This window comes from Echiichthys vipera, assembly GCF_963691815.1.
Source record: "Echiichthys vipera genome assembly, chromosome: 3".
Lineage (NCBI taxonomy): Eukaryota > Metazoa > Chordata > Actinopteri > Perciformes > Trachinidae > Echiichthys > Echiichthys vipera.
The window spans coordinates 23,344,152-23,367,378 of record NC_139828.1 but is presented as its reverse complement, the minus strand read 5'-3'; the positions used below and the strand labels follow the sequence as shown (position 1 = coordinate 23,367,378).

The 23,227-nt window shown below is 40.7% G+C and overlaps 1 protein-coding gene across 1 annotated transcript in view; it reads left to right on the top strand.

Moving 5' to 3' along the window:
* The window catches only part of col24a1 (collagen type XXIV alpha 1 chain), a 93,435-nt gene that overhangs the window by 10,040 nt on the left and 60,168 nt on the right, over positions 1–23,227 (top strand). The window contains exons 2-8 of the mRNA XM_083940647.1: positions 661–731; positions 5,703–7,075; positions 9,583–9,636; positions 12,791–12,844; positions 17,038–17,091; positions 18,404–18,457; positions 21,359–21,403. Coding sequence (XP_083796773.1) covers positions 661–731; positions 5,703–7,075; positions 9,583–9,636; positions 12,791–12,844; positions 17,038–17,091; positions 18,404–18,457; positions 21,359–21,403 — 1,705 coding nt within the window. The remainder of the gene's footprint in view (positions 1–660; positions 732–5,702; positions 7,076–9,582; positions 9,637–12,790; positions 12,845–17,037; positions 17,092–18,403; positions 18,458–21,358; positions 21,404–23,227) is intronic.

The following is a 23,227-nucleotide window of genomic DNA, read 5'->3' as shown; positions in this document are numbered from 1 at the left end:
TAAGTTACAACATATGTCGCACTGTAAAATGTAATGCCCTCAGGCAATCTCAGCATCACTTAAGAGATCTGTGCCTTTTACGATAAACTGCTGATTTACCACAATTTTGTCCATCATGATTCACTTGTGATTGAGACAGAAATCTCAACAAGAGACCATTGTTTTCTATAGAGCTGATGTATTATTTGACTTGAGTCTTGAGTGTTCTGTGACTGTGCTCTGACTCTGCATACTCAGGATAATCAGTATGTAGTCTGGATGTCCCTAAAACTAACATTTCTCCTTTGACAGAGTTTCACATACAGTGGAAATCACCTGGCATGCATTTTTTATGATTGAACAGCAATTCCTCGCATAAACTTTATCACCAGGATTGTAATTGGATGGGAAAAGGATGCTGTCAATATTAGTAGTGAGCAGTGTTTTCTCACAACATGAAAGAATAGGCATGAGTTTACAGCCCTAGGCCCTCCTTCCTTGTATTTACTTTGGTTTCATCCTGGAGTTCTTTTTTCATTTTAGGCTGCAACACACAAGGAAACTTCCACACTTACTTAATTAGTTCTAGATGTTAATGTCTGTGTTTATGTGTTTGATCCTGTGATGGACTGCCAACCTGTTAAGCTAATTTGTCATTATTGTGTTTGTGTGTCCCTCTAGGTGGAACTTCATCCTGCTCCTGTCAGTATGCTCAGCAGTACTCTCTGGAGAAGAAGACTACCTAGCTCAAGGTAACCAACAGAACCGTAAGGCATAGCTAAAGATTAGAACTTATTCTGTCACTAATACTCTTTTTTCTTTATAAAAAGGCCCCCAACTATCTGTTTCTGTGACTAATGAACTACTACTACTTCTCTCTCTGACGTTTGATCACTTAGCCGTATCTACAGCAGTCTTTAGCCCTTTATCCAGCTCTGTAATAATCTACCTAGTGAGTTTGATGTAGTAAGGTATACATATTTAAAATATTGGCAGCAAAACTGGAGGAATCAGATTCATACCAACCTGAGTTGAGGTTTCAGAAGCGGTTTTCAGACAGAAAAAGATAATTGGTGCATCCCCCCATAGTGCAGTGCCTTTTAGGGAAACATATTTTGCAGGGCGAGATCCAAAGTACTTGTAGACAAGAACTCAAAGGTGAGTTTTTATTGCTTTCTGTTTTAAAATGGAGCAAGTATATATAGACACTGTGGCTGCAAACAGGAGCTCATCTTTCCTTGCTCTTCTTTTCTATTTTAACCATCTCCCTCAACATGTCTTCTCTTGCTCTCCAGGCCACAGCATGCATGTAGAAGCAGCCTAAATAGCCTGGCAACCATTGTTGCTTCTCTGCTCACCCATCTTTTTTCCCTCTCAGTGCTCTTATCTCTGGCCCACCAGAGAAGACTCTAAATATGTCACATTCATCATAATGAGAGAGAAGAGCACTCTGGGAAATCTCAGGTCAATGCTTAGCATGTATTGGCATTTGTGCTTCAGCTGGTCAGATGCTGGGAATAACATGATCATCAGTCAGTTAAAAAACAAAGCAACAAGGATGTGAGGATCTGAAGGTGAGAAAGGCAGATGTTGATGACAGGTCGTGGCAGAGTATTTTTTCTCACCAGGTGAGTCAGTACATCAGAGACAGCGTTTATAGATGTTGGACAGTTGAGGTATAATCCCACATATTACTCCCGGATGTGACTTCCTTGAAAGAATTTCCCTTCACTCAGCAAGAAAAAATGCTGTCAAAAGAATGTAAAGAAAACTCTGATATGATTTGAATCAGCGGAACCACTGTGTGAATGTTTTTTGAGTGGCATATTACTGGGCCAGTGCCAAAAATTCCATGTGTATGCACACTTAACTTAAGGTTGACCCCACGATGAATCGTCACATATTAGTTCACATCTCTAAAAGGTCTGACCTCCACATGCCCCTTGCACAGAGGAAACAAATTGCCTGCAGGGTCTCTCCCCTTATTCCATCTTGCATTGTCTTCTCCTCACAAATCAAGAGCTGATGAGCCCAGTCCTAGCAGGATCAATCCATCATAACAAGGCGAGGAGGAATGCACACAGATTGCTAGAACAGCTTGTCTTCACATATGAGACAGGTTAATTGGAATCCGGGCTGACTTTACCTTGGGCTAAGAATGTCAAGGACATCTCAGTGCATGCTTTAAATCAGCTGCAGATAGATGGTCTCCCTACCTGGGTTGCAGGACTCTAAACCCTGCTAAACAACAAGTATAACGAAGAACCATATCTCTTACTTCGGTTTATCACACATTCTCTATTATACCCTCTTTCCCCATCCTACTCCAAAGCACTGAAACAGAAAAAGTATGCTTCACTTGTTTTACTGTTCACACACTTTTTATCTGCTAAGTGGTTTACCTTAAATGCAAATATACTACATACTTTATATAACTATAATAAGCTCTTTCTGCAAAATGCATTTCTGTGATTTTTTCCAATGTACAATTGTAACAATCTGAATGTCTGCAGTAGCCACATTACTGTGTAAGTATATATTTAAGGTTGTATTAAAACTTGTGCCTATAAATGCCCCACACTATAGGCCATAAACCACTACATTGCCCTTTGAGAAAACCTGAAGCCTGGTTTATGTTTGATACCATAGCATTTTTGAGATTATCTAATGTGTTTCGAAAATGTTTTAAATAAACCAAGGGTTTGGCGACTTGATTTTTTAACAGCATGTTAAGTGTCTTTTCAATAGAAGCTTCAAATATTTTGAATGTTTGATGACACATCATGCACTCAGCGATGTTTCTTTTCTTTTCTTTTTAATTTTAGTTTGAATCCAATTAAATGAGACTTTCAGCAACTAGCTAGTCACAGAGGCCATATAAAACCGCACTTCACCATTTGTGGGTCGACTGGTGGTCATTCTATTGAGCAGAGCAAGAGGAAGAGAGATGGATATCAGTTGGCAAAAACACGGAATGTTATATTCATAGAATCTGAGATTACAGGTACACAACAGGTAGATAAGAAAAAGAGCCGCCTGTCAGGCGACAGAGATGCTTATCTTTAAAAAAAAAAAAATCTACCATTAATGTTCAAGTGACTATTTAGCATCTGACAACGACAACAACAACCTGAAGGTGCCTTCTACTCCTTCAGGTGCTGCTTTTAGTTGTTGCACCTTCTTTTGGAAAATAAATTTAGTACAGATCATACAGTACATTTTTTTAAGGTCCCATTACCTGCAACATTTTTTTATTTTAGCTTATTTATTTTATTATTTGAAAGGTGCCTTCAGTTCTGCATTGTTAATCTGTTATTAATTTTAGACTACCTCACCTGTTACATTTTAAAAAGTAAGTTCTACCAATATTTATACTACTTTGTGTTATAGTTTTGGTTCAATAAAAGAAAGAAAAGTTCCAAAAATGTTTCTGTATGCTGGGATCATAGTTGTAAACTGGGAAAAAAAATTAGTATCGGCAAAAATTGGTATCGACAGGTTAGACTCAATCGGTATCGGTATCAAGAAAATTGCAGTCGGTGCACCCCTATATTTATCTTATTGAAACGATGGCATATCATTTCTGTCTCTACATGGTCGTGCGTTTACACACTTTTCAGACAAGCGGACATAGAGCGTGCATCAGAAAAGACCCCCCCCCCCCCCAAAAAAAAGCTGTAAACGTAGGGCAGGGGTGCTCAATTCCGGTCCTAGAGAGCTACTGTCCTGCATGTTTTAGGTTTCTCCCTACCCTAACACACCTGAGTCCAACAATAATCAAACTGTGACAAGCATCCGCTGCTTGATAATGAGCAAATCATTAGAATCAGGTGTGTTAGAGCAGAGAGAAACCTAAAACATGCAGGACAGTGGCTCTCTAGGACCGGAATTGCCTACCCCTGACCTAGGGGAAACACTAGCGTTAAACCACAATGCTCTCAGTCAAAAAGCAGCATTTCAAATCTTTTTAGCAGCTTAAATAGGTTGAGTAGAGATTCATTCAGCATTCAGTTGTCCCTCAGTATTAAAAAAAACAACTAACCACTCTGTGAAAGTTGGCTCCCCAAATACAGAAGAGGAGTTGCTTCAAAGGAAGGTAGTGTCTCTGGATTAGCACTGAAAATACCTCAGACTGCTACCTGAGATCATTCATTCATTCATTCATTCATTCATCTTCAACCGCTTGTCCCGGGGTTGCAGGGGCTGGAGCCGATCTGTGCACACAAACACACAAACACACAGGCTTTAAAAGTTTCCCGCTGCTGCAGCCATCACGCTCACAGATTCCCACACTCACTCACATTGTATTTTTTCCAATTCTCTCCCTCTCTTTCTCTTGCATATGTACACACATACAGACTCAAAGGTCAAGTCAGCTTCCAAAATGACAGGCCCGTTTGTGATTCAGTTGACATTTTCTAAATGCAATGTGTGTCAGGTATCCTTGTTCCCATTTGTCATATATTTTTATGTTATATTTGTCAGTAATTTCAGTAAATCTGGAACTATCCTTGCTGCAGCCTAGTTATACGTCTATTATTATATGTTTTAGCCAAAGCCAAAGCTGCATATAATATCTTCTGTCTCCTAATGTTTTAGTGCTTTTGCCTGGCCATGCCTCATGCTTAACATACATTTTTTACCAATTACCTGTGGGCATTGGGAAAGAATGACAGGACCATTTGGAGGAAAGCTGCTCTCATGAATTTCTGGTGGCAGATTGATTCAAAAAGGCCGTGTGGACTGGTTTCCTGTGTCTTAGGCCCCATCCTTCTCTAGTCCCCTCCACTCATCTGGACCACAGCTGCCTTTCTGGTACTTACTCCAAGAGCAAAACAGGGAGGAGCCACCAACATCATTAAGATGATATATGTAATCAGATTATGTAATGCACTAAAGACAGCAGTGTATAACAACATCTTCCCCATTTTAAGTCTAGCTTGATATCATGGTCCTACATTCTTCCCCCTCTTTCTCTCACAGTGTTTCTTGTTGCTCCCTGTTGTCAACCCTTAAAGTGGGGGTAAACAAACAGCTGGCAATAGTTAGTATTTACCGCCCATCTTCAGCCACACAGAGTTGACCAAAAGCCTCTGGTTTTACATGGCCGCTGTGGCTATAGCTAATTGCCGAAATTCTCATTTGATTGGATTCATTTAGTAAAACTATACTGCATTATGAGTCATCAAATATGTTAAACTTTTTAACAGGGCCAGCGTGTTGTTTTTTTGTCATTTCACTGGGACTTTAAAGTGTAACGACACCCCCTGGTCTGAGCCTAAATCCACCTCCTGCATAACAGAACAATTGCTTTCATTAATAACACTCTCTCAATTTCAGTATCATCAGGATGTGCACTTTTTTCTGTATCAATCTAATATCTTTTAATTCAGTCTAAATGTTCAGTAGAGTTAGCTGGATGTGTCGTCCTCTATTGTCACAATAAACAATAGCGCATTTCTCCAAATCCACCATGAGTACCAAGTTCAAGGTTAAGTCAACATCAAATCCATGAAGGTGACCTTGCAATTTTTTTTAATTAAAAAAGAGTTTAAAATTTTTTGAGGATTTTTTCTTGAAATAAATGGTTCATTTTCACAATTCACATTCATTTTCAAATTGAGTATCATTTGAGAAGCTTAGAAACTATTTGACCAAAGTCTACCTGCTGTGTGATCCAGTCTCAGCATGTTAACTGTACCATTGTCTTCTCTGTCCTTCAGGAGTGGATATCCTCTATCGACTGGGGCTTACAGCTCAAAGCAGCACAGACGAGAGGACAAGCTCACCTTCAACTACTTACACCACTGCTCCGTCACCTTTGAAACTTCCTGTTTCTGGATATGGGGTATTACTCGACTCAAACTCCCTCTATGAGGCTCCAGCAGGTAGTCTGTTCCCGCCTGAGATTGGTGAGGAGTTCTCTGTTGTGATTAGCCTAAGCTCCTGGCGAGCAAACAATGCTTTTCTTTTTAGTGTCAAAGATGGCAAGGACAGGCTGCGTTTTGGCATTCAGCTGCTGCCACGCAGAGTAGTGGTTTACACTGCGGAGAAAGCCTCCATCTACTTCCCCTACAACTGGCAGGATGGGCGCCAGCACCCATTTGCTGTTGGGGTTCGTGCACGTTCAGTGTCCTTTTATGCGGATTGTGGTGCGGTGCAGCTGCGGGAACAAACCCTGGGGAGATCTCAGACACTGGGAGATTCAGGGGGTCTCTTCACTCTGGGGAGGATGAACTCCAAAGCAGCACCATTCAATGGTCGAATCTGCCAACTAGATATCTATCCCTCGGCTCAAGCTGCCGCGCACTACTGCAGCTACCTTAAAACACAGTGCCGGCTGGCCGACACTTACCGATTGCCTTTGCCACATCCTGGATTGGATATTGAGGCAAATAACCCTCCTTCTAAACCCTTCACAAAGTCCCCTATTGGAGTAGCAGCTACCCATCACACCCCCTTAAAAGCCACAGCAGCTTTTAAAGTGTCCCCAGGTAGTTTGATCACACAGTTTTCAACAATGAGCCCATCAGTACAACCTCATCTGGTGGATCAGAGCCACATTTCCAAATGGGATCCCCCTGCCCAATCCACCACATCCTTCCTTCAGCCTGACAGCCCTACCTTAGCTACCCTGAGTGGACGAGCAGTTCTGGATCTTGCCTATAGCACAACTATCACCACTACCAAAAATGTATTGGCAAAAGGGAGTAACCCCCAAGGAGACACTGATTATTCTGAAAACAGCACAGAGGGAGGGAGCAGCTCCGGGAGCCTGCAGATTCCAGATGCCACCCCTGGTTTGATATCCGTAGTCAGGCAAAATCGAGTGAAGGAAGGACTCAGGAACAACTCCATCGCCAGCTCCAGGGACTCACATTCTGGCCTTTCACAGACTCATCAGCTCCAGGAGATTCATCTGAGAGCCAATGGCACCACTTTGTACCGGGAGAATCAGGTGGACACCTCTGAACAGCATGATCTGGATGGCAGCTATGATGACATGGGAGGATATGATTATGGATATGAGGATCCAGACTATTTCTATGAGTATGAAGACGGTCTCCGTGGCCCCAAAGGAGAGCCAGGTTCTCCGGTAAGTGACTGAATTTGTGAATGGCAAGTAGCTGTGAGTGTTTATGTAACAGTGTTAAAGAGACACAAGTCAGTGCATTGCTGTACATGCTCAAGAGGAAAATATCAATACAAGGCAATCAAAGGTAATTTATGCCCATCACACTTTAAATGCTATGTAAAATTTGGCTTTGTTACATACACCCAGGATAAGAGAAAGGATATTTTGGCAGCACGGTGTAGTGATTTAGAGGTGATGGCATGTCCAAGCACTGTTCTTTTTTCATGTATCTACAAGTTGTTAAAATAACAAGTCATTCCCATGCTGAAATACTGCCAGCAGCTTTTGCTCTTGTGTTAGAGGGGACAACTCATCTGTAGGTTGGAGGTAAACCCTGGCACAATAAAAATAGCCGTCCATCCTGCCTTATGATGAAAGATGGAGGGCAGAATTGCCTCTGAACATGCTTTCATAGCTCAGATCCACAGATATTGCTTATGTTTCCATAAATGAGATGTGTTGGGTATTTCTATCTGATCTGTTCAAACTTAGGAATGGATGAATTGATGTGAGATGTCAGGCTCATCTCCCAGTTTCCATAGTCAGCTCAGCTATAAAGTGCCTGCAGGTCTGTAGGTGGGACACAGGCTTTGCCAGCACTGAGTTGTTGCAACTTATCTTCATGTCTAAGAGCCTGACAGTGTTCTGCTGTATTATGTTCATGATACCCTCTAAGCCTAGGGCCTTTTTCCGGTGGGTCACAATTTGGCAGAAGTATTGATTAAAAATATGTCTTGGCTACTCCGACCACTTTGATGCAGGCATGTTTTGAATGCTGGTTTAGCTGATAATCAGTTTTTCACTCTGTGTATTTTCCTTTTCATTTAAAACTTGAAAAAAAAGCTGATTTATATCCTCAGGGGAAGTATGTCATAGTTTTGCAGCAACATAACTGTACAAGTACAGCGGCATGCATGGGGTGAAAACTTTAGCCTGGTTAAACCTTTTTGCCGAACGATCCTGCATTTTTTCACTGGAGCCCTTTATGTGGGAAACACATGTGTACCACTCCAGGGGATCCTTTTTTTCTTTTGTTGGTTTTTGAAATTATTAACAAGGCCTGATTGGATCAGGTTTGACTATACACATTTATTACAATGCTTCAGAGTAAATATGAATTCTTGAAAAGGAGAGTGTAAAAGTGGTCTTCAGTCAGTCACCACATCCTTAGTGCCTTTCCCCCCTTGGTAATGTCTCAGTTACATGGTCTGTTATTAAGCTACCTACAGCAGACAGCTTGCTTACTGACTGCATGTTGGGTAACAAGGCTGGGGCTGTGCAGCTCAAGTTAATGTCCCACAATACAACAAGTTCAAAAGATGATTCATTCTACCCTTCAACTTATCAGAAATTTGACTTCTTGAATTGACTCCATTGGGAAGATTTGACCCTTTTCAGCGCGAAAGAAGCATGTGAATATTATAATTTTGCTGCACAAGTGCCTCGGTATCTTTAAGCCCTGTTGTTGTGGTGAAGGCGGTGGTGTGCTCACAGTTTCCATGTGTCCCTGTGTGGGAGTCTAGAAGAACAAACAGCTGTTTCTTTATTCGTGTCTCCCTCTGTTCCCATCTTCTGCTCTGACGGGATAAGGACGATCCACAGCACCCAATCAAATCTATTGCTATAGCAACAATTCAGAAAAGTAAATACAATAGTATAATGTCTGTTTTTATCCAAAAGTGAATATTGTAACTTTATAGTAGAATTGTTTTTTAGGGGAGATGGCATTGGGGAGTAGCAGAACAGCCTGAAGAATAAATAGCTTCCTTGACCAGAAGGGGATTTCCTGCTGACTCCTTAATGTCATCCACTCATGGAAAGTGCAGTTCAAGTGTGTAATCTTCAATAAATCTCTTCTTTCAAGTGAATTTACTCTTGAGCTAAAATGTATTCTCAGAATAAAATCAATTAAATACAATTCAATGGAGCTTTATTGGCATGAAAATCTTGTGCAAATAATCAGACAGTACACAATAACAGAAAGGAACATTAACACAACATTAAGATTGAATTATATCTATGTTATGTATATAACACTAAAAGAAACATTGGACTCGGTTAAGCATACATTTTACCAGTCGTACTATATGTTTCATGCTTTATATTTTTCTGTAACAAAGGGTTATGTTAATTCCATAGGCTGACCATCGACTGACCACAGGCTGACCAAACGCTGACGATGTCAGCCTCTTCTCAAGAATTGAACTCAACCCTTCTGCTCAGAGATTCTTAAGCTAGAGCTTAAACTAGAGCTTTTAGTTGAAAACACTTGGCTCCTTTGAACTTCATAGCTCTTACATAAATATAGCACATACTCATCATTGCAGAGGCCTGGACAGTGAACTGCATGTTATTGCTTGCCATTAACATACTCTATCTCTTTTTCCCCTGTCACTCCTTCTCGCTCTCTACCCCTTACTACAACTTTCTCTTCTTTCTCTCCCTGTCCCTCTGTCTCTCTGATTTAGGGTCCTCCTGGTCCCCCTGGTTTACCTGGTCCTCCAGGAAAAAGAGGTTCTCGGGTGAGTAACCTGCACAAAGACGATGTTACACAGGTAGCATGCTGTAAAGGGATTTTTTTTCCATTGATCAGGAAGAACATTCTGACCACCTCACTGTATGTGATAGTAGCATACTATTACAAAGAAGTTGAATTAAAAATAGAAGATTTTTGTGTCTTTTACCTCTCTTCATTCAGTAGAAATCTCATTTATATGATTTGGTCTGTATCTCTGTACTGAACACAAAAACTAGGAAGGTCATAAAAGAAAAACATGAAAGAAAGGAAAATAGTGTAGAAAAATGTCTGTTTTGTTTTGATTTAGACTTTTGCAATCTCTTTTGAGATGCTTGCCACTTTTTAGGGGCCATCATAGCACAGGGACTATTGTGGTTTGATCATTGAGTCAAAGAGGCTGACATCAGTTTTACTGGACTTTAAGCCACTGGACTTGCTAATCAACAGAACTAACACATTCACTGAAGGCTTTTCTTTTCATCTTTTGCAATGGAAGTTAGCAGGTGCAGTACTCTACATGTGCTCTACCTGTATTTACCATCACAATCCAGCTGCAACTGTAGAGTGAGAGGCACAGGCACTGACAGACTTGTTTGTGGTTATCGTGATTAAACTCAGAAACAAACCTTGCTTTGTAAAGGCTCATGACAATTAGATAGTTCACTTTAAGGATGCAGGCAACACGATTGTTTACTTGTCTGCATGTTTGGAGCACCATGCTTTAATGACCAAACTCTTCCAGCTGCAACCAGCAGCAGCTTCAGCTGCAAAGTCGGCATTTTCACACTGATCTTGAGACTACACTGTGTGCCAAGGCTGTCATAATGCAATGCTGTGATCATGATATTGGCCCTGGAGGCATCTTTAAACGGAAAACAAGACACATTTTACTAAATGGATATGGTATGTGTCGAGGGAAGGTGTATAAATAGTTCACTCTTCATACTCCGCACAGCAACATCTTCTGGCTATTTTAACTCAGTGAATGTAAATATCTACAGTGGGTCAGTGTTTATTGAATACAAAATGCAATGAAATCAACCTAAAGTTTGATAATCTTGACCCTTTTTAACATCTGTCAGACAATGACTCTCAAGTGGAGATGCTAATTTCCTGCCACTGCACCATCAAGCTTTTTCTCTTTTGCTGTGCCCACAACGGAGAGATACAGAGCAACACACAGAATGGCAGGCAGACACATAGCTGACACACAGCTAAAACGCAGATGGCAAGTGCTTAAGCTAGCTGATGAGCTATTCCAGTAAAAGACACTTAGGGTTGCATGTTGCATTTATACAGCTGCTTAGCTGATAGTAGTAATCCGTCAAAATTCTTATTGTTGGGTACATCCCTATTCTCAAGTGTCCAAATAATGATCAGTGACAAATCATTGCTCATTAACATGGGAACATCTGGATACTACGTGTTTATGTACATGAGTGCCATTGTTTGTGTATGTCATTTGTGTGTATGTGCATGCTTGTGTGAGTTACTAGTTAACCGTCTACAGTACATCCGTTCAAAGTAACATACAGCTAGTAGTGTTTCCTCTTTTCCCCTCATGTGGAGAGTGAGGATTCAGAGAAAAAACAGTTCTGTGTTGTCCAGGGGGTTGCATTGGTGAGAAATGTTGATTAAGGTACCAGGGAGACAATGAAAGATGATCCAGGTATTTGGAATAACACATTCATGCTTTTCAGGGTAATACCCACAGACAGCTGTAAAGTTATCACGACAGCATCAATCGCAAGGTGAACAGTAGAATATTATACAATTCTATAAAGTAATGTATGTTTTTGACCGGCCATTGCCACATTCTGGTAGTTGATGCCATATTAAGTTGCAGCAACAGCTGAGCCAAGTTCGAGACTTTACTCTGTCGAACCTACATTGTTCTGTTGGAACTCCCTGTGCTGGCAGCCATGCAATAGACTGGCTCCATTCAAATAAATGAGAGGACTGTGTTTTTTTGCGCAGGGCTCAATTTGGTCTGAATGCTGCCTTATGTTTGCCTGTATTTTAACAGACTTCAGGCAGACTAGAAGGCAGAAAGACAGTAATGTCTCCTAATAAAAGGCTTAGAAAGCACATAGCTGATACAGAACATACTCGTGTCCCCATTGGCTAATTCACACAGTGGAGACAGGGACACTGGAAATCATTATTTGGCAGCTTGTGATACTGTGGTTGCCCCTGCTTTCTGCCTCTAACTTTTGATATTATCAGACTTTGAGCCTATGACGCAGGGTACACTATTTGATATGGATATTTGTCACGGAAATAGACTAATTTACTTCAGAGCTTCATTTATTTTAAAAAAATCTCTGAAGAAGAAGACCATTTAAATATTCAGTTGGTGATTGATACAGTAATTATTAGGAAATGGCCTTGTTTCACTGTTGAATAGTTTTTTCACCAAATATATTTCACACCACAGTAATGCCCATAGAAAATTTGTTTTTTGTCCAAAGTGAAATGTTTTGTAAGTTAACATTTAAGACTCTCTTATCACTCACATACCAAAATGTCAACGAAACTTCAAGAATTCACTTTCTTTCTCTTTAACTTTATGTGGGCAACATGCTCTTGGAGAAACCTGGCTCAGATTGCTGACATTTACAGTGAGAAAGAATAAAAAAAAAAGAAAGGGAGAGACTTCTTCCTGGCTCTTGGCTTACGTGCAGAGAAAGCGTGGTCTGCAAGCAGCAGGGTTGCAGATGTGCAGGAATGTAGTGCAGTTATGGTGTGTGTGTGTGTGTGTGTGTGTGTGTGTGTGAGCACACATAAATGTGAACATCTAGTTGTAGGCATAAGTGTGTATGTACTTGTGCATTCATTGCATACCTGTGATGTTCAAGGAATTCAGATGATTGGTCTGTTCCCTGACAGACGTGATGGGAGTAGAGCTTCCCTCATTGGTCACGCCAGAACGTGCTTCCCTTTGGGATATGTTGAGCACAGTTTAAAAGAGAACTATTATTCACTGATTCCAGAGACACTATTTTCTTTCACAGGGTTGACTTTATTTTATCTCTCTTCAGTTCAGATAGCTGCTGGAAATGAAGCTGTCTGTTTGTAATAAATACTGTGCTGATGTTACCAATAAGTATTTAAGTATTTAATGTCATGCTTTTTCTCTTGGTCTGCATCTTTTCCAGGGTCCCACTGGTCCTAATGGAAGTCCAGGACAACCTGGACCACCTGGGCCCAAGGTGAGTGACTTTTTCCCATGGTATGAAGACATAAACAATCAACAACCATTTAGCGAAATTGATATTTAAGTACAGTTAGATTTGGTGGAAAAGACTATGCTGTTTGAAGGAACTCTCAATGACTTTCTGCAGCAAGAAGAATTCTTCTCAGAGAGCTAATTTCCCTTAATAAACCCATACATCAACATTACATTTTAGTTAAAACAACAATACAAAATACCCGATAAGTGGAGGAGGGAGCTGCAGCAGACTTTGGCAGCCGATACAAGTGTGACTGCAGTGCTCCTCCTAAACTGTTGCTATGCTTCATTTAATTGTCTGAGTCTACTTTCCCGTAGTTCTTGTGTTCACGATGAGTGGCGTCACAAGTCTTGTTGATAAACACACTTGATAACATGCATGAAGGGATACTTTAGCCATTTAATCCAGGTCTGTTTCATGGCGGGCATTGTGTTGATATGAACTGCTGGTCGAAATCCCAGCAGAACGTAACATCGGAGATCTGCCAAAATGGTGTGTTTCGTGTCATCCGGCAGAATTTGGCAAATCTCTGATGCTCCATTCATATAAGCATAAATACAACATTGCCATGACACAGACCTGGATTAAATTAATGCAATAGTGCTATTAATTATGCTGTAGGTAAAGGAAAATCCCACAGCGTATTTTTGTATTTTATTATTATTGGATACCTAATCTTGAAAAGGATGATAATACACAAAACTGACAAATAAGCATTTGTACACATGAATGACACATCATTGTTTGCTGATTTTATAATGGGTAGTTTAAGAAAACCCATGTTGGAAAGCAACTTTAAAAAGTTGCCAGTGTAAACACTAAAATGTCAGTCCTTATATTTCACTGTGATGGACAGAATGTATGACGCTTTTTCTATTGTGATAGATTAAGATATGATGAAGGACAATATATCTTGCAGACAATATACTGATATCTCCACAGGTGTGGTCTTGAAACAAAATCCTGAGTCCACTTGGTCTGTGACATACTCAAAATGAGTACTTCAATACTGATGGAGCGTACTACCCAGCTTAGCCAACTGGAAGTGCCAGGAGGCAGGGTTGAAACCGTAATTCATTGTAATCAGTATATCATTTGAAGTTCAATATTGATATCATTGCCACTAACTCATATTTGAATGACTTAAAGTGGTATTCATATATTAGGCCCAAACATGACCTAAACCCACATCATACATGTGAAATGTGCCTGACATGAATTTCAGGCTCAGCTCAGGATGGCTTGTAGACCACATCAGGAGACCTCTGCAGCTAATGTTGCTTGCCCTACATAGACGTTGCCACGCAATGCCGTCAGGACACTGAATAATCCTTTGAATCCTTTACACTCAAGTCTACTCTGCTGAAGTTGACATCAATTATAGCAGAAAATGACGTGTTCTGCTGCTCAAAGCGTGTGCAAGTGGGATTAAACAAGACTCAGCCAGATGTAGGCAAGAGTGATAATAATGAGCCAATGTGCTCTCACAGTGTAGCAGTAAAGGCTGGAGGAGACAAGGGTGGTCCTTGGCCTCAGTGACATACCCCAAAGCCTTAGATTGCTGTAACCTGGAGTTTCACCACAGACATAATTGTGACTTCATATAAAGAGAACAATAAAGAAAGAAAGCATTTTAAGCCTTTCCCAGTATGGGGCCAGATGTAAAGAATACATTGGTACAACTGAGCATGTATGTGGGCAGCTCCATGCAGATGGTTCTGGTGACTGTGGTCCTGTCTGGCTACCACAGAGTGGCTGCATACACCATGCAGCCAGTGGGGGAGTAGGCATGTTGTGGGAGCAGAAACAAAGGATAAGTGTATGGCCCTATCCAAACCTCCTTTGTCTTTTGATGTGACACTTTTTGCTTGTAAGTAGATAGACCCTTACTTGGAATTGTACATATACTGCAAAACTAAAGACAAGACAAGTATATTAAAGTACTTTTCATGAATTATGATTTCTTTGTCTACCTCACTCCACACACAGAAAGAGGGGAATGTTCTGTTTCCCTCCTGGATGAGTACAACAGCACAGAGAGATCGATGCAATTTTTCCGTGTCAACTCTTTGTCCGATTGGTTATTATGAAATATGGGGCCACCTGCTTCTTTGCTGTTCCTTCAGCGTGCACACCCACATTTGTGTATGTACATACAAAACCCAAATCAGCATATATAATACTGCAGTGACCTGTTGGTTAGTCATTCTCATATCTCCAGCCCCTTTGCGGAGGCAGAATAAAGATTGAGACACTCTTTGTCTAAGTTTGGAAAAATATCTCCTCTGAGAAATACAAAGGAATAAAGTCCCTGATGCTGTGCACTGATCAACTTTTTTCACCATTTTCTGACATTTTATAGACCAAACAACTAATCAATTGAAGAAAAGAACAGACAGATTGCAGCCCTAGAATAGAATATAAATACTGTATTGATCCCAAGCTGGGAAGTGCAGCTACTGCACTGCTAAGTTTTTTTTCTTAACAGACAGGAACCCTGGTTTTATGTTGTGTTAGAATTTATGCTCTGCCACAATGAGCTTTTCTATGCCTCACTGGCTGTCATTCAAAACTTTGGAAACCTGATGCTCCCAGTCTAGTGTGATAAACGTATGGACCCAAGGTATAAATCAATAGCTTAGCACCTCACACCAAAACAGGCTCTTTGATAATACATTTTATATTTGGAAGTCCATGCTACACCTCATCACATGTAAACCCCACATTTTTGATCAGAGAAGTTATTGTTGAAATGTTGATTGATGCTAGTTTGATGATTTTTCTCACTGTCCAAACCCATTTTTATTTCTCTGTCCCTGATGAGCACATTTTTGTACAGAATTATGTTTTTAAGTGTTACTGTAAGCAGTTGTCCTGTAATGATGTGGAGGTCTCCTAACATTGCTGCTTTGGCATTCCATAATACCTCTGCATGACGATGCAGCACTATCTGGAAGGATCTTTGTGTTCCAACTTTATTTTTAGTTATATGACAATAGGAAAGATTTTATGACCCTAATCCACATGGGTTTGTGAAGAGACCCTTGTCTGGTTGTTAAAATGTAATATGTGTAATATTACTGTTTTGTGCAAATGCACTTAACATCAGCTCCATTCTGGCAAACTCGTTGGCTTATTATCCGTCTTGTGGGAATTACACATGTGGTCTGGGAGGACACAGAAACTGAGTGATGTCCGGATCCTCAAAGGCAATTGTACTTCATCACTAAGTGTTACTGTCTTGCTTGGTCACTGTGCAGGAATGTGGATACCAATTCTGCAATTATTTCTAGACCTGTCTGTGATAATTATAATAAAAGATCAAGGCTCTTCTACAAGCTGCAATGTATGTCGGAATGGAACTTAAATTCCTAAACTATATAAACTAAAGAAAAAGCATGTGTGCAAGATGTGGCCTTTTCTGTGCCTTTTGGAATGTCTTGATATTTTAAAATTCACTTTAAAATGCCTTTAAAAAACATCATTACCATCAGTATTTGGTGTAGATTATCATCACAGTTGGAAAACTGTTTGAGGACTTGCTTCAAACTGTGACAGCTCTAAGTTAACCATGAGCCGCAACCATTTTCAGAAAGCAACAGTGGTCTCTTCATAGTGTCCTCACAGAGTCTGGTACCCTTTGCCAGGGAATGATGCTTTCCAACACTGTCTGTGAGCTGAGCTACAAACAGTTGAAACCATGACATTTTGAGGTTTGTAGCACTTATTCCCACTGCCATCTTGTCAGTTGTTTGGCGCCACAATATCCTAATTTGAACCGCAGTGTGGTAGACACCACAGCTAGCCACTTACAGTAATTCTACTGTTGGAAAAAAAACTATGTTTGAGAAAAGATAGGGATCGTTCCTGTGCAAAAAAAGCTCAATAAAGTTAATTTTTTTTGATGCACTAGGATCCTGCTACCATGAGAGGAACTGCATCTCAAGGCATCTTGATGCTGGAATGGAAAGCAAATAAATAGTGTAAAGGCATAGCAGTCCATATTTTTACATTAATAAATAATACTAATAATATAATAAAATAATCACTGAAGGTTAGAATACTTTTATAACCATCATTTGTAAAAAAAAATCTGGTGCTGCCAGTAAGTGATAGATTGAAAAAAGAAATGTTGCTTTAGACCTCACCCTGAAACCCTGTTTCTATTCTAGGGTTCAAAGGGAGACCCCGGGCTGTCTCCAGGCCAGGCTCCACCAGGAGTGAAGGTAAGAAATCTTTGCTGATCTCCTGTGTTAGGCTTCCTGGTCCTCTGTGCTTCTTTCTGTGTTTCTTTCAAGCCATCTTCTTCGTCATTAAGCCTTTACTCCTTTGACAGTAATAGTTGTCTTGAGACATTTCACCTGAACTGGTTTTTATTTATTCTTCCAGTTTTCATCTCTGCTCACTTGCTGCCTTTTTCTCTGCTCTCATTTCATAGTTTAAGCAAAAGATGTGAAACATTTTTTACTGAGTAATACAGATTGTTTCTGCATATGAAGCTTTCTAATTTGGATGATGAAAAACAGATTTTTGAATTTTAAATAAAAAACTGTCTTCTGTATTTGTTGTTCATTCAGGGACTTCCTCTAAACCTCTGCATGTCTGACTCATTCTATTATCATTCGTCTGGCATCAACACAGCTGGTCTCCCTTACTCTCTACTCTCTCTCCATCCTTGTCTCTTTTTCTTCCAAACCTCATTGCAGTAATGATTTTCCTGAGAAGCACAGCTAAATGTCTTGAACAAATTAAGCTCTAAAAGTCTCCATTCAAGTTTTAATGCTCTTTGCACGCCTAGAAGTCCCCTAATAAAACTGTCATCATTTCTCCCTTCTAACCCTAACCCTTTCGGGGACGGACAGATTATGTTCAGTTTTACTTAAAACCAAACAGGGCATGTGTCCATGAAGTATTAATCCAACTTCATCCTGATGTTATTCACACAAACTATTGAAAACCTCTGATCTTTCACTTTTGTTGTAATTGTTAGCCATGGCATCCTTCTCCCTCTCAGCATGTTAATCTGTATTCATCTCCACTGACCCTCTTACCTCACATCTTATCTGATTTTTCAGAATAGCCACATTTTGCCCAGCATATGGTCTTTATTAGAAGCAGCTTGAATAAGACATCTTTAATACAGACGGATGGTAGACGCTGCCTGAAGTACAAAAGTACTCTTAAATTGTCTGTCTCACTCACCTGTGGAAAATCCATCACTTTTTCTGCTCAAGATAAACATCATTTTTTACAGTGATCCTAAAAAATGAATGGTCCTTTGAACATTTGCTCTGCTGTTCATTAGTCATCTGCAAATTCACGTTGGAATCTATTTATTCTAAATGAATGTACTTGTGTTGGGGTTAACTATCTTACTTAAGAAATTAAACAAAACATACTATTATACAGTGTACAAATATTCATAGTTATAAAGCTTTTGCAAAGGAATCAACAGATGCTTTTACAAATATCTATCTTATTGCTTTCATCCCACTTTTTTGCAAGTGTTATGTTACTGTCTTTCATTTGTTCCAACAGGGTGACAGAGGTCCACCAGGTCTGCCTGGGCCGGAGGGATTTCCAGGTCCACCGGTAAGATTTAATTAATTAAAGGACTTGTGTTTTAACCTGCAGCTGATACTGGATCTTGAAGACGGTTTAGAAGATTTACTGTCAGAGACTACTTTTGTAGGAATTTTTAAAGAAATCTATTACATTACTGCTTGTATTTTAAATTTAAAACAGCATTGTTCTTTACTTTTGAAACAGCACTTTACTGCTGTTTAAATCATCTGCATAGATGAGGCAAAAAGAGGCACACGTATTAATAAGTAATATATGTTAAAGGCTGATTTGAGAGTAAAATTTGAGGATGAAGAGCATGTAGAGAAACACACGTGCAAACACACTTCTGCATTCACATAGAAACACTGTATCAGTGTCCTTACTGTGTTCCCTCCAAGTGTTAGCCACAGACGTGAGCTGAGGCCTCTTAATGTGGTCAGTATTAGGTTACCCTGTTAGAGACATCCTACAGCCCACCCTGCTCTCGGCCTGTCTACAGTCTTTCTGTCCCTTCATCTCAACAGAATGACGCATACAAATCTATAACCTTTTCTTGCAAATATTTCTTACTTACTTCATCTATCTACCTCACACTATGTTTCCTTCTTCACTGTCTTTGCATACCTCTGTCTCTGCGTATAGCTCGGTCTGTGTTGCTGCCCCTCTCTCAGATTTTCAGAGCTAGCTGTCAGGATGTGGTGCTGCCTCACTTAAACTTGATAGGCTTGAGAGGTCAGGGTCAAAGGTCTTCCAAAAGAGGAAAGGCACCCTGCCCCGGGTCAGGGGGTCAATGTCACGCACAATATTCCATGCCTCCTCAGGTAAGGGAATGTCATGCCTAAAGAAGAAGAATTTCATGGTGCTGCTATCAATAAAATGAAGGACGATGGTATTCTCCCTGTCAGCAGTGTGAACATATTCACACCCTCTATCTGTTAACTTTGTTCAACAGGGTACATTGCTGTCGCTATGCTAAGCATAGCTGTTGATGGAACTGATCTTGTGCCCTTTTCATACAGAACGGACGTATTCTGCTGTATTAGGTTGCCTTGCTGCCCAAATGGCTGTGTTAATCGACCAGGTAGCCCCATAGTGAAGCTCTGGTCTTCACATAGCTGGCCTTAACCTTGGCTCCCAGGAGGCCATCTCAGTGTTTGCAGTAGCTGAACCTAATATACCCAGCACATGAACTGTGCCCCGTCAAGTATTTCCAGAGGAAATGACTAGCTCTGGGCTTATGCTCTTCACCCCCAAGTGGGCCGTTTATTGAGTGTGAAGGTTCATGTATCACAACCTCAGAAGCACACAACAGTCAATGGCACCACGCAAGAAAGTCTCTCACTGCCCCAAAAAAGATAATGACCTGGCCCTGACCTTATGTTTTGGAGCTGTAATCATCTGTTATTACTAATCAAGTCAAAGGTAAAAATAAATAAGGCTCAGGGGAAAGAAAACCTTTCATTTACCCAACAATTAATCTTGTTTAGTTTATAAAGTGCTTGTTAAACTAAATGCGGAATTTGGCTGTAGCACAAAACTAACTATGGATTAGAATGAGCCAAGTGTTAATTTTTTGGAGAAAGATTTTATGTTTTAATTGTGACAGTTTCCTTTGAAACCCATTCCATCAGAACAACCAGTCATAGACTGACTCATTTCCCCCTGGGATTATTAAAGTATTTCTGATTCTGATATCCCGGAAACACTATCAGCACATACAGGATAATGTAGTTTCTCCTCCTGAAATAGAGAATGAAACATTAAATTAATGTCACATACTGTTATAAATTCTATCTGATGCACACACATGCACCAGCAATCTCTCTGCTCCCTGTTCTCTAACTTGTTCCCAGTCTCTTCCCAACAATATCAGGAAGTACAAACCATATGGATGTAAACACTGACAACCAAACACATCTTAAATGTCAGACTTGCATGCATGGGCATTTACAGTCTGAAATAACGTAATAAGCCCCAAATCACACCATCCAAGTTCAGAGATCATTAACTGGGACCTTTGACCTTCAGAGTGGTACAAAAATGATGGCTACAGGGAAGAGGATCCAGATTATTCCTTTCACCCCTTAACATGCTTAAGGTGTCTCGTTCTGAGAATGGATGCATACCACAAATGCACATTATTAAAACGTCAAGCTGTGAATTGAGATGTGCAATAAGAACAACAAGAAGTCCTTTTGAAGTTGTTATTCTTATATTGTTTGTTCTTCCTGTTTCTAAATGTATAGCAATGCTAGCAGTATGGCTCTAGGGATGGCAGTGTCAGTGAGTCAGTGGGTTGATCCACCACTTTGGTCCTGAAAAAATCATCTGATATTACATGGATTGGCATGACACTTTCAGCAAATTATGGTCCCCAGAGGATGAATCCTAATGACTTTCGTGATCCCCTGACTTTTGTTCAGACTCCACTAGCAGGTTGACATTTTTTCCTTTTAGTGAAATGCTCAATAACTATTGGATGGATCGTCATGAAACTTGGTACAAATTTCCATTGTCCCCACAGGGTTCCTAATGACATTAGTGATTCCCTGACTTTCACTCTAGCACCACCATGAGGTATTGTGTGAAAGTTTTGACAACTATTGACTGACTTTAACTGACCTTTCATGTGGAGCTGCTATCAGGACCAAAATTTAATTTGACTAAAACTCACAATCAGCCTCAACTGTACATTGTGTGTAGTTCCAATTAAACTTAGCATGCTAACGTGGCAAGCGTACCATCGGCACATTTTTCATTGTGAGCATGTTAGCAGGCTGATGTTAGCATTTACCTTAAAGTGCTGCTATGCCTAAGAACAGCTTCATAGAGCAGCTAGCATGTCTGTGGACTCTTAGTCTTGTTAATGTCCACGGTGTTTTTGTTTGAAATATACTCAAAATCCATTTGTTTTCTTCCATTTTCAAGGGTCCTAAAGGTTATCTAGGGCCAGCTGGAATGCCAGGAGAACAAGTAAGTGAGGATGTGTGTGTACAGGTTTTATTTTGCTAGAGATCCGCATTTGTCTTTAGCTCTGATAGGACATGTGCATCGAACAACAAAAGCCTTAGGGCACACTCACACTGTCCATCCGTACCGTGCCCAAACAGGTATTACGGGTAAAGCCTAGTTTGTTTGACCAGTGTGAGGGCAACCGCACCGCGACTAGCTGCGTCCAGCTTGCCGGCCACAGCCCGTTTGGGAGAGGGGGGCTTTTGTCCAACACGTTTGCACATGTACAAGCATGAGCGTGCGCATGTGCACGAGCACGAGGCCTACGGTGGCTCTGACGTCATTTTATGTGCGCCTGATCGGACATGTTAAAAAAAAAAAAGAAAAAAGTACCATGCGAGGACATTTAAAACAATGGCGGCGAAAGGTTCACGTTGGTGTGATGCGGAGGTGGAGTGTTTACTGCAGATTTGGTCAGATGAAAATATTCAAAAACAGTCGACAAGACGCACAAAAACTCTGAGGTCTGTGGAAAGATTTGTAAATAAAGCGACGAATCGCGATGACGTCAATCGATGCGTGTGACGTGTTATGGCGTGATGACGTATAGACAGGCAAGAAGCATTCGCGCGAGGCCCAGGCAGTGTGAGTACAAACGGACCTGGCCCGCGGGGGGAGAGGGAGGGGGGGGCAAGTACCCTAAAGCACGGGGCTCGGTACGGACGGAGAGTGTGAGTGCGCCCTTAGTCGACAACTTGGGACATGTTCTGCTTACAGTGATGTCCCAGCATTCATACATACACAAACATTCATACACAAACAGCATCAGTCAATATACATCATACACACACACACACACACACACACACACACACACACACACACACACACACACACACACACACACACACACACACACACACACACACACACAAAACATACAGCTGTGCCTGTGTGCGTCACTAGCCAGTTACATCAGTCCCTCAGCTGTCCCCTATTGTCTGTGGTTTCTTTTATCTTCTGTTTATTCCCTTCTCCTTAATGGAGAAACTCTTCGCCTTGTCAGAATATAACAATTAAGGCGCTCCATTACACGGACTCTCTTGTGTCCTCATCAGGCACTAAGCATAGCGTTTTAAATAACAACATATTCTGGTGGCTGGCACAGTTTAGATTATTTTTGATAGAAACATTAATTCATCCATTCATTCATCTTCAACCGCTTGTCCCTGTCGGGGTCGCGGGGGGCTGCAGCTGATCCCAGCTGACATTGGGCTTGAGGCAGGGTACACCCTGGACAGGAAGCCAGGCTAGCAGGGCACATAGAGACGAACAGAGACAGACAACCATTTACACCTACGGGCAATTTAGAGTCATCAATTAACCTAACACAAGCATGTCTTTGGACTGTGGGAGGAAACCGGAGAACCCGGAGAAAATCTAAGCACATGGTAAAGTAGAATTAGTCATAGATATAGAACAATACACTGTACATCCCTTACAGATTTATTACGGTCCTGTCAGACAATAATGGTGAATGTCAGCAGAATATGAAAATTGTTGTATAAAGGCTGTTTGCACCTGTTCAACAACTGTGGTTTATGTAAAGTTCGAAATAACAATAGTTATTACAGCAGCCAATGACTGTTCTAAATTGAGCATCAGCTGAGTGTTTAAAATGCACAGTGTTATTTTAACTGTTGGGTAAAAAAAACTGCAGAGTGATGAGGGAGGGGTGGTTTGGAGGGGTGCAGAAAGGTACAGTTAATAGACAGGGTTGTCTTGGTCAGGGCCGTCTGGAATGAACAGTGCTCGTTTTATTCCTCAGTTGGCAATGCTGGTCTG